Source organism: Balaenoptera ricei, chromosome 2, assembly GCF_028023285.1.
Source record: "Balaenoptera ricei isolate mBalRic1 chromosome 2, mBalRic1.hap2, whole genome shotgun sequence".
NCBI lineage: Eukaryota > Metazoa > Chordata > Mammalia > Artiodactyla > Balaenopteridae > Balaenoptera > Balaenoptera ricei.
In genome coordinates, this window is record NC_082640.1 from 69126502 (window position 1) to 69139270 (window position 12769).

The 12769-nt window shown below is 36.3% G+C and overlaps 1 protein-coding gene across 5 annotated transcripts in view; it reads right to left on the minus strand.

Moving 5' to 3' along the window:
• Nucleotides 1-8767: 8767 nt before the first annotated feature.
• The window catches only part of IQCH (IQ motif containing H), a 213489-nt gene continuing 209487 nt past the window's right edge, over nt 8768-12769 (minus strand). For all 5 annotated transcript variants that reach the window (XM_059912952.1, XM_059912956.1, XM_059912955.1 and 2 more), the window contains one exon: nt 8768-8869. In XM_059912952.1, coding sequence (XP_059768935.1) covers nt 8768-8869 — 102 coding nt within the window. The remainder of the gene's footprint in view (nt 8870-12769) is intronic.

A 12769-nucleotide genomic window follows, 5' to 3' on the forward strand; every position in this document is an offset into this window, starting at 1 on the left:
TATATCTTTATACTTACAGTCCTTTGGGTGAGACAGATAATTAAAAAATAGGCAAATCTATTATGTAATACCACATATTGTTAAGTGCTTTGGAGAAAAATAAAGGAGGGTAAGGTGTTAGAGAATAAGGGAGTGCTAATTAGGAAGGGTGGTCAGGAAGGGCCCCTCTGGTCTACTGACAGTTGAGCAGAGACTGAATGCAGTGAGTGAGCCCCAGAAATTTCTGGGAGAAGAGTGTGCCAGGCAGAAGTTAGAAATGTAGAGGCCCTAGGCAGGAGTAATAGCAGATACACCCCAAATCCTTAACAGTAGTTAATCTCCAGGTGGTGAAATAATTTTTGATTTTTTAGTTTCTTCCCTGTGCTTTTCTGTTTTTCAAAAGGTTTTTGTTTTGTTTTGTTTTGTTTCACTTATTCGTTTTTTTGAAGAAGCTAGGTGATCCTATTTGGTTTTTCTTTTATCATGAGTATGTGTTTTTGTAATTAGAAAAATTAAAATCCAGATATACTGAAAGACAAAGTCATCTTAAGAAAAATGCTCATAAGTACTTTTAAAAGCTTACATCATCTATAATTTTCTGTTTTCATGGTTTTAGTGCCAAGAATCTATGAGTTGGTAGTGAGAATGAAGGAAGCAAAGGGATTTCTGCCCTGGCAATGAAATTTAAAGAAGTGTTTTAGCTATAACAATTAGTGTGGGCTTTATGGAGGGATATAGAATCATCCTACTTTCAGCTCCCTGTTCAGGCCTTGCTGCAGGGATGTCAGAATACTTCGGAGAAGGGCAGTGCCTGCCCACTTTTAGATGTGGCCTAGGAAACAGTGCATTTTGGGAGGTGTTGAAAAATATAGGATTAAAGCTGCCCATTTATGCAGCCTGAGGGAGGACATCTGCTACATAGCAAACTGGAATGTTACAAAATACATCTTCCATCTCTTTTTGAGTCCAGGTACAAATTAAAGTTCAGAGATAGAACTCTAGCTATTCATCCTGCACTGCAAAGCAGATATGAAAAGAAGACATGCTCTGGTTTATACAGGGACATTTAAAGCTTTTATTCACATTTCAGTCCCATCTATTTGCACCACGATCTTCTAGTACAGGAGGTACTCACTATATCAGTTTAGATAAAAATGTTTTCAAAATAAAATGTTTCCATTACTTTAGGTGATTTGCAATACCTAAGAGTTCAGTGCAAGAAAGTGAAAACCCCCCAAAATGAAAGACATGATTCCAGTCTAAAGAGCATGTTTGGCTTGCTACTATTTTGTCAAAAAAATTTCCTCCAAGAGAAAACCATTGGCATTGCAAAGAACTATTTTAAATTATAAAATACTTTGTAACCATTTCAAATCACATCCCTTTTTTAAACTTCTTTTTAAAAATTTATTATTATTTATTTTCTTTTATTACTTTTTATTATTTTTTTCTTAGTTGTGGCATGCGGAATCTTCTTTGAGGCATGCGGGATCTTTCCTTGCGGCCCACAGTCTCTTTGTTGCGGTGCTCGGGCTTCTCTCTAGTTGTGGCGCGCAGGCTCCAGAGTGCGTGGGCTCTGTAGTTTGTGGCACGTGGGCTCTCTCATTGAGGCGTGAGAGCTCAGTAGTTGTGGCTTGCAGGCTTAGTTGCCCCGAGGCATGTGGGATCTTAGTTCCCCGACCAGGGATCGAACCCAAGTCCCTTGCGTTGGAAAGCGGATTCCTTACCACTGGACCACCAGGGAAGTCCCAAAATCACATCCCTTTTCGATGGTAGATGGGGAAACTTAAGAGGCTGAACTAAGTTGCAAAATATTTTCATCCATTATTTCCAGTAGATGGAAGAGAAAGCTAGAAGAAAAAATCACCTTCTTGTGTGATACATCAAATGTTGCCCTTTTAATACTTTGATGATGGTGGCATAGAATCATAGAACATTAGAGCTAGGATTAAGCTTAAATATCAGTTCCACTTTCTTATTTTACATGCCAGAAAACCGAGAACTAGAGAGGAGAAATTATTGTCCATTAAAGAAAGAACTGGAACTGAAACTCATTAAGACATTTAAATCTAAAGCAGATGTTATATATATATTCCATACGCATTTAGAATAACTACAAATGCCACCTAATCACTATCTGTCCCTCCATTTAGAATAACTACAAATGCCACCTAATCACTATCTGTCCCTCCAAACCATTGCAGATGGCAGAAGCATTCACCCTTTTATGCATCTCTGTTTACATGAGTAGGTATCACACTAAAGTCATGGTCTGAATTCTAGAATACTAAGGGTATTAAGCTTAGAATACCCTACCATGGTGCTAGGGAACAGGCCATTACTGTCCGGTGACAGCTTTGGGAACTTGGAGCAGGGAGGTGGTTATGATATTCCCAGGTCATGTCCCTAAGTTCATTATCACTTTGGATAGCAGAACTTACAATGAAGAAATTCATATTTTGCTTTCCCAACCTCCCCAAAATTAGGTTTTTGTTTCACTTGCTCCAGTAATTAAAAACAGGTTCACTACAAGACAGAAAATACAGAAAGAAAAAAATCCCACCATTAAGAAGTAAGCACTGTTAGAGAGGTGGGATAGGGAGGGTGGGAGGGAGGGAGACGCAAGAGGGAAGAGATATGGGGGTATATGTATATGTATAACTGATTCACTTTGTTATAAAGCAGAAACTAACACACCATTGTAAAGCAATTATACTCCAATAAAGATGTTAAAAAATAATAATGATAAAATAAATTTAAAAATAAAAGAAGATGTGGTACTACTCAGACATAAAAAAAAAAAAAAAAAAAAAAAAAGAAGTAAGCACTGTTAACATTTGGGGGGTTATCCTTACAGTCTTGTGTGTGTGCTTGTGTGTGTGTGTGTACATATATGTACGCATTTTTAAAAAGTCATAATTTGGAGTCATAGTTTTCATGCTGTTTTAAAATATGCTTCTTTAATTCATAATAATTAAATATCATTTCATTTACTTCTAATGTAACATATTCTCCTAATACATGATTTTTTAAAAACAGTTTTTTGCGGTATAATTGACATTCAAACACTGCCCTTACTTAAGGTGTACAACTTGATAAGTTTTGACATCCAAGAGACCATTTTCACAGTCAATATAGTGAAGCCCCAGAATTTCCTTCTGCCCCTTTGTAATCCTCCTGCTCTTCCCTTCCCTACTATCCCACTTCCCACCCCTAAGCACTGTTGATCTGCTTTTTGTCACCGTAGTTGGTATTTTCTAGAATGCTATGTAAATGGATAGGTACTTTTTTAATCTAAATATTTTCATTCAGCATAATTATATTGATTCATCCATGACTTTGAGTTTATCAACAGTTCACTCCTTCTCATTGCTAAGTAGTATTCCATTGTAGGATATCCCACAATTTGTTTATCCATCCACCTGTTGATGGATGTTTGGATTTTTTCCAGTTTTGGGCTGTTACAAATAAAGCTGCTGTGAACATTCGTGTACAAGTCTTTGTATATGCTTTCTTTTCTCTTGGGTATATAAGTAGGAGTGGAGTGGCTGGATCATATATTAAGTGTAGGAATGATTTTTTTAATGGTTGTACAGAGGTCCTTTATATAGCTATTCATAATTTTTAAGCAATACTCTATTGTTGAACATTTAGACCTTTCTGATTTTTCACTATTGTTGCAAATGATATATAATTTTTTGCTTAGGAAGGTGGCTACAGATATTCAACTTGAGGAAAAAAAAAAAAAAACACAACACCCGAGATAATGAGTAGAAAGGCATTGTGAAGGAAACCTAGATAAAGAGAATGTTGTTAGATAATTTTGAGTTTTTCAGTGATTGCAAAGTAAGTATTTTGTGTCCTTTTCTGGGAAGCAAAGTGGCATGAGTCTGTAAATGAACCAAAATTTGAATTTAAATTTGAAGTTTATTTTGCTGTTTTGTTGTCAAGTTTATGGAACCATGATTTCATCATAACATTCCTTATGAGGCAACTGCAATAAACTTAGGTGTGGCCTTTTGTTTCTGGGAGCTATAATTAGCCATCTGGTATACTTTTTAACATTTTGTTAAATAAAAAAATCTTAAAATGTTGCATTTTACTCACTTCTCTTTCTCTCCATACATACATACACTCACACATATATATAATATATATGGTGACAAATGTGGAAGTGAACCAAAATGTTTACAGAACGGAAAAGAAATGCTTGGGGGGAAACCACCGTCATAAACTCCCCCCCAAACCAAAAAACACTTACACATAGATGCCATAGCTGTATTTTTCTGTGCTACGTTTAGGGTCTTCTTATAACAAAACAAAAGTTGTTTTTACCAACAGATTTTTTTTTTTTTTTAATAAATTTATTTATTTATTTATTTATTTTTGGCTGTGTTGGGTCTTCGTTTCTGTGCGCAGGCTTTCTCCAGTTGCGGCAAGCGGGGGCCACTCTTCATCGCGGTGCGCGGGGCTTCTCATCGTCGTGGCCTCTCTCGTTGTGGAGCACAGGCTCTAGACGCGCAGGCTCAGTAGTTGTGGCTCACAGGCTTAGTTGCTCCGCGGCATGTGGGATCCTCCCAGACCAGGGCTCGAACCCGTGTCCCCTGCATTGGCAGGCAGATTCTTAACCACTGCACCACCAGGGAAGCCCTACCAACAGATTTTTAAACAGCAGGGACATGCTTATTATTTACTGTTTTGGTATCTTTCCCTCACTTACATAAATACCCCAGAAACCAGCAGTTTAAAACTAATAGAGCCAGGCCCCTCCGTCAAGTGCAATAAAGTTTCACAACCATGAGTTAGACTGTTTGTTAGAGTGAAAAATAAACCTATACATGTGGTTATGAAAGGGCTTTCTTAGAAAGTGTATAATCACATTTCAAAGTTAGAACTTCCATTTGAAGTTGCAATGTCATAATACTACTTAAACATTTATGCAGAGTGCTTCATCTTTGAAAGACTTTCCCAACATTGCCAATTAATCTCTACTGCTTCCCTAAGGAGCAGGTATTAACTATCTGCCATTTTTCTAGTTAGAAAATTGAGGAAGGTATGGCCATCTCAGAGAGAGGGAGGGCTGGGGAGACAAGTTTCTAGCCCTTACTATTCTGTGACTCTTTGGAATGTAACTCCTAATAGAATGCATCAGTTTTCTGTTCCACATTGATGAAATCATTAATAAAACAAAGATGGAAATAGCAGCTGTCTGCCTCAGGCTTTTAGATACAGTCCTTACCCTCCTGAGGCACACCTTTGGAAAGAATGGAATACAGAAAAGATACAGAAGAGCCACAGCACAGTCATTACATCCGCACTTGCAATGGATTAGACCAAACTTCTTCCAAGGAGAAAGGCAAAGTCAGATGCTTCCTCCCTCCCTGTAACCTCTACCCTCACATTATCCTGGCAACATAATTTCTAGTTTTCCAAATAAGATTTACTGTGATTAGCACATTTAAAGAGTTGAACAAATTTGCTATGCACATTAAAGCCAGAGGAACAGTAAAATAAAACTAATGAACATTTATACTTTTGGAAATATAATTAATGTGTGCTTGAGAAATTCTGAAAGATAAACATCTAAATGTTAAAACACTTATCACCTTCCCCACAGGGACAGTGTTGGGAATTAATGAGATAACAAATGTAAAGTGCTTTGAGCTCTTTAGAAGAAAGGTGCCAGATGCATACAAATGATTAATTGTTAAAGCTATCAGATGATTACTAATATATTACTTAGGATAAAATACCTATTTTTATACTTGAAAAATAGGATGCTTGCAATTCTTAGGATGATATAGCTGAAGTAATGCTCCCCAAACTCCTCCCAGGTTACTCTACATCCTGTTGGAAGTCCTTTCTTAACCTTACCCAGTTTCTTGACCTAATACCCATCTTTCGAGTGAAACTATGGGGCATGATTTCCCAGCTTTCAAACTCTTCTGCACGTTCCCATCATCAGTCCTCCACCAAAGTCTTACAGATCCGTCACCATGGGAGAATTCCACTGATGCCACTTTCTCTTCTGATTTCTTTGATCATGCAGTTGTGATGCCTCACAATGCAGTCAGCTGCCCAAGTTTATGTTATTAGCAGGAAGCATGTGTAAGTTAAACCGTCCTTCTGTACTTTAAGCAACACACTAGAATTTGTTATAAAAGAGTAGGTCCCTTGCCTGATCTGGGACAAGTGACACTGAACTGTCTACTTTATACAATATGCTAGAGTTTGTGTTAAACTAGTTTAAATCCCAAGTAGATACTGAACTGTCTACTTTATACAATATGCTAGAATTTGTGTTAAACTAGTTTAAATCCCAAATTTCATTTAGCTTGAGACATGGTGTGAGATACCCTCACTAAATCTCAGTTTTCTCGTATGTAAAGTGAGGACAGTAGTAGTATTTTCCCACATGGTGTTGTTGGAAAGATGCAATTAAAAAAATGTATATAAAGCTTCTAGTACAGTACACACCTAGCCAGTAATAAGTGTTCAATAAAAGGTAAATGTAAGTAGATAGTGGAAGGTAGTTAAGTAGAAAGCACAGTTTGCCACTGAATATCATTATTTGCTTTCTTTAAACTCAATATAAAATAGGTAATATATAAAGGAAGATAATTATCATCATCCAATAATGTGCTCCTAAATGGTTAGTAGAGTTTGCTTCTCAAACCATCACAAACATTCAATATTAAACAATGGGTCATTTCTCATACAAAGATAGCTCTACTGTTAAACGTATGCTTCTCCCCAAAACTTCCCGAAAAATGGCACATCATTTTCAAAAATCCTCTTATCAACAAAGATTTCAGTTTCCCATTTAGAATAGTAAAAGCTCAGTCATTTATATTGATTAATTTATGTTTAGGATACATTGTACACATATACATGATTTGTTTTTCAAACTTACCTTAGTTTACCAATAGCACAGTATCTTTGCTATTCATATGTGCTAAAAGATAATGGACTATGCTTCTTTTCAAATGTTCTGTAATTAAAACATTTCACTAATTTAATCTGGTCCTCTGGCTTCTTTCACTTAATTACTTGAAGTGATTGTTCTATTATACCAATTTTTCTCCTTTGATTTTGAAGCCGTAGGTTCTTATGTAGAGAACCTGACTCCCAATCACTTTCCAGTGAGACCTGAATCTGAATATAAGGCCTGAATTTGGAAACAGGCACTCTGTGGTGCATGTTAATGATAGAGGCAAAGAAGGAAAGTGCATTGTTTGAGAAGGCAATCATGTGGGTTAAAAAAAAAAAAGTACCAGAGAGTGAACTCATTTTACTATTGCCAGCAGCTTGGGGCTCAAGAGTGCTAATCAAAATTCACATATAAAAACTTCCTTGATAGATTTAACAGTTTTGTACTATTAAGATGGGGATCTCACCATGTGAAAGATCCACTGCTGTGCTGAACAAAACAGAGACAGTTTTCTTTTAAAGTCCAGAGCAGATGAGAGCCATAAGGAGACAGAGGGTTTCATTTACTCTCAGGACACCATTGTGCCAGTGAACTAATGAGTCTCTTGGACCTTATGTTGCTCTGGCTTCAATTGAGGCGAGACTCTAATGGGCATGTAGTACTTCCTATCCGTCAAGTGTCTGGACAATGGGCCCCTCATATGGATTAGAGCGATCTGGCAAGAAAAAGAGGTCATCGTTTTACCTAGCACAGGCAGGAAACCTGGCTAATTAATGTATTTCCAACTATAGCAAAACAAAAGCTGACACATACACACACTAATGTTAATTTTATTGCAGAAACTCAGCCTATGGCTGAGGCATAGTTAACACATTATTGGAATTCCATAGGTTATAAATACCCCTCTTTTCCCCAACACACTCAAATATTTTTAAAGATATAAAGGTCATTCTTTAAAACATCTCTGTGATTTTGGTGTTGTGACTTGCATATTTCCCCCTTCAGTAAAGCTGGATGATGTAGAAATACTTTGAACAATTACAAATGCTGAGAGTTAGTGTCAACATTGCATAATTTTAGCAATTTGCCCTTTGAAAGGTACTGTTGAATTATACTTGTAAAAATCCTACTGCTGTATTAAATGGAGAACTAGAGAATGTTTATTCAAGCTAGAGGGCTGAGTTTATTCAAGCTAAAGGGCTGAGTTACACTGTATCTTAAACTAAGAGCAGATACTGCCACCTAGATACATTCTGTTGCTTTATTTAACTAGATGTTGGCTTACCTTACTTTTTGAAAAATGGCAACAACAGACAATAGTCGCTTGATACAATAAAAATACAATGAATGATAAAGGGTCATTTTAAAAATCCATATAAATGTAATTTTCTTGGGAAAAAAAGACATTTGCGTTTTGCCAAATAGTGATGATTAAACCTTTATTCAATTTTTTAAATGCAGAAGACAAATTAGTATCAGAAACAGGAGGAGAAAACTTTATAAAACATTTATAATCCTGAAGTTTATAAAGAGGTAGATGCAGAAGTGATATTAGTAAGACTTGTAACTTTCCTGATTATTTCTTCCTGAGTTTGGGAAGAGGAAGAGATTGTTTAATGCTCTGAAATGATAACACAAACAGGTTTTGGTTTAATAAGTAAAATAAGATCACTTAATAAACAATTTTTTAAAAAGAGCATTACATTACAATCTGTTCTGATACACCTCCTAGCAAACAAAGCAAACTAACTTTCCCTTCCTTTTATTCCTAATAGCAAAATGAATGTTGCCCCTTTTTTGGCTCTAGATTGGAATCCAAAATCAGTAATGTATTCCAGGACCATCCATTTATCAGGTTCAGAGAGGTTTTTTATCATCTTTGGACTCTAGGTTTTCTTCAAATCTCAATTTGTTTTCCTCTGTTACTCCTAGAATGGCTTCAATGTCATCAATGGCGGTCTGTAAATGAACAGTAAAAATAATACTTGTTACTTAAAGACCTCTTTCAAGTCTTGCACCCAGCTCCTCAAACATTAGCTCCTTTTTGGAGTTCAATGTGGTTTAGACCAGTTCTGCTTAAAGTGTGTTCCACTAACCAATACCCATCTACAGATTGTTGATTATCAGTCTTAATGAAAGGGTAAAAAAAATTGAGGGTAAGAACTTGGAAAGCTTTATAGAAATTTTTATGTCTATTAAATCTAATAATGAAAAAATGGACTTCTATTTTATGTCTTCAATTTTTTCATTTCATTTTTCTAGTAATTCATTTTTTATTGTATTTTACAAAAGTATTGATGCATGATAAGTCAGAAAAAACAAAACAAACAGGTCCTTCACTGCAGATAATTTGAGATGCACTGGTCTAGTCACTCTAGAATGAGGGCTAGTTGGCTGATGGGAGCATTTATTTCCATTGGTTTTTCGGAGAAAAATTGGCACCTTTCCATTTTATTCTAGTTAGTTATTTTTTATTGAGGTAGAGTTCACATACTATAAAAGTTACCCTTTTAGAGTATATAATTCAGTGGTTTTTAGTATATTCATAAGCAGCCATCACTACTATGTTGTTCCAGAACATTTTCATCACCCCAAGTAGAAACTCTATACCCATTAGCTGCCACTTCCCATTTTCCACCTCTCCTAGCTCCTGGCAACCTCTAATCTATTTTCTGTGTCTATGGTTTTGCCTACTCTGGACATTTCATGTAAATGGAATCATACAATCTGTGGCCTTTGTGTTTTAGCATAATGTTTTCAAGGTTCATCCATGTTGTAGCATGGATCAGAACTTAATTTCCTTTTTATGGCTGAATAATATTTCATTGTATCTATTATCTATTTTTACTTTGGTTGCTTGCACTTTAGGTATTATATCTAAGAAACCATTGCTAACCACAAGGTCATGAAGATTTACACCTATGTATTCCAATGTATGAAATATTATTCATTTAATATAATGGAATTCACCCATTTATTAGTTGATGGGAATTTGAGCTGTTTCTACTTTTTGGCTGTTATGAGTAATGCTTCTATGAACATTAATATACAAGTTTTTATATGAACATATATTTTCAGTACTCTTGGGTATATAACTAGGTGTGGAATTGCTGAGTCTTTTTTTTTTTTTGGTGACGCTGCATGGTGGCTTGTGGAATCTTAGTTCCCCAACCAGGGATTGAACAAGGGCCCTCGGCAGTGAAAGCATGGAGTCCTAACCACTGGACCACCAGGGAATTCCCTATGTGGTAATTTTATGTTTAACTTAAAAAAATTTTATTTTATTTATTTATTTTCCTTATTTTTTTTGGCTGCATCAGGTCTTAGTTGTGGCACACAGGATCTTTGTTGAGGCATGAGGGATCTTTTCGTTAAGGTGCGTGGTCTGCTCGGGTTTCTCTCTAGTTGCGGTATGCGGGCTTCTCTCTAGTTGTGGTGTGCAGGTTTTCTCGCTCTAGTTGTGGCGTGTGGGCTCTAGTTTGCGGCACGTGGCCTCTCTCATTGAGGCATGAGAGCTCAGTAGTTGTGGCACGCGGGCTTAGTTGCCCCACGGGCATGTGGGATCTTAGTTCCCTGACCAGGGATCGAACCCACGTACCCTGTATTGGAAGACGGATTCTTTACCATTGGACCACCAGGGAAATCCCTATTGTTTAACTTTTTGAGGAAATATGAAATTATACATGGCCGTGACACCATTTTACACTCCTGTCAGCAATATATGAGGGCTCCAGTTTCACCATATCCTTGTCAAGCTTGCTATTGTCTGCCTTTTCGATTCTAGCCATCTTAAGTGTGAAATGGTATCTTGCTGTTTTGATTTGCATTTCCCTAATAACTAATGATGTTGAGCATTTCTTCATGTGATTATTGTGTATTTGCATATCGTCTTTGAAAACTGTCTGTTCAAGTCCTTTGTTCACTTTTTAATTGGGTTATTTGTCTTTCTATTGTTGAATTGTAAGTGTACTTTATATACCGTGGACACTAGAGACTTATCAGATTTATGATTTACAAATGTTTTCTCCCATTCTGTAAGTTGTCTTTTCACTTTCTTGAGTGTCCTTTGGTTCACACAGAAGTATTCAATTTTGATGGAATCCAACTTACTATTTTTACATTGGTTGATTACACTTAACGTATCATATCTAAGAAACCATTGCTAACCACAAGGTTATGAAGATTTATACCTGTTTTCTTCTAAGAGTTTAATAGTTTTAGCTCTTACATTTAAGTCTTTGATCCAGTTTTACTTAATTTTTGTATATGCTGTGGAGTAGAGAGGTACAACTTCATTCATTTGTATGTGGATATCCATTTGTCCCAGCACCATTTGTCAAAAAGTCTATTCTTTTCTCATTGAATGGGCTTGGCACTTGTTGAAAATCAATTGACTGTAAAAGTGAAGTTTTGTTTCTGGACTCTCAATTCTATTCCATTGATCTATATAATCTATATATCTATTCTTATGACAGTACCACACAGTCTTTTTTTTTTAATTAATTTTTATTTTTTTGGCTGCATTGGGTCTTCGTTGCTGCGCACTGGCTTTTCTGTAGTTGCGGTGAGTGGGGGCTTCTCTTGTTGCAGAGCACGGACTCTAGGCATGTGGGCTTCAGCAGTTGTAGCACACGGGCTCAATAATTGTGGCTCGCAGGCTCTAGAGCACAGGCTCAGTAGTTGTGGCGCACAGGCTTAGTTGCTCCGCGGCATGTGGGATCTTCCCGGACCAGGGATTGAACCCATGTCCCCTGCATTGGCAGGCGGATTCTTAACCACTGCACCACCAGGGAAGTCCCCATACAGTCTTGATTACTGTAGCTTTGTAGTAAGTTTTTAAAATTGAGAGGCCCTCTAACTTTGTTCTTCTTTTTCAAAATTATTTTGACTATTCTGGATCTCTCGCATTTCCACATGAATTCTAGGATTATCTTGTCAATTTCTGCAAGAAAGCCAGCTGGGATTTTGATAGGAATTGCAATGAATCTGTGGATCAATTTGGAGAGAACTATCATTTTAGCAATGCTAAGTCCTCTATTCCATAAATCATAGAATGTCTTTCCACTTATTTAGGTCTCCTTTTTTTTATGCTGTTTTGTAGTTTTCAGTGGACAGGTCTTGTACTTCTTCTGCTAAACTTATTTCTAAGTATTTTATTTTTTTGATTTTTAAAAAAATTGATTTAAAATTATTTTTGGATTGTTCATTGCTAAAGTATAGAGATACAATTGATTTTTGTATATTGATGTTGGTTCTTACAACCTTGCTGAATTTGTTTATTAGCTCTAATAGATTGTTTCTGGGTTCTTTAGGATTTCTATATATAAGATCATGTCATCTGTGAATAGAGATAATTTTATTTCTTTCCAGTCTGGGCACCTTTTATTTCTTTTTCTTGCCTAACTGCCCTAGCTAGAACCTCCAGTACAATGATGAATAGAAGTGGTGAGAGCAAACATCCTTGTCTTGCTCCTGATCTTAGGGGGAAAGTTTTCAGTCTTGCACCATTAACTATGATGTTAGCTGTGGGTTTTTCCTAGATGCCCTTATCAGGTTGAGGAAGTTACCTTTATTCCTAGTTTGTTTGAGTGTGTTTATCAAGAAAAGGTGTTAGATTTTGTTAAATGCTTTTTCTGCATCACCTACCATTTTTATTTGGCCTTTACTTTGCTGGTAAATCCTTGTTTACAAACTGAAAATTCTTATTCTACTGTCGTTAGGAGGGTAGACAGAAAATACTACCCAAAATGAATCTAGTCCACTTTTCACGTTTTTAAAAAAATTGTTCCTATTTTGGTGAGATTTAAAGTTTTTACCTTTAGACCGTCTAACAAGAGTAAAAAATGTCAAGATAGCAAT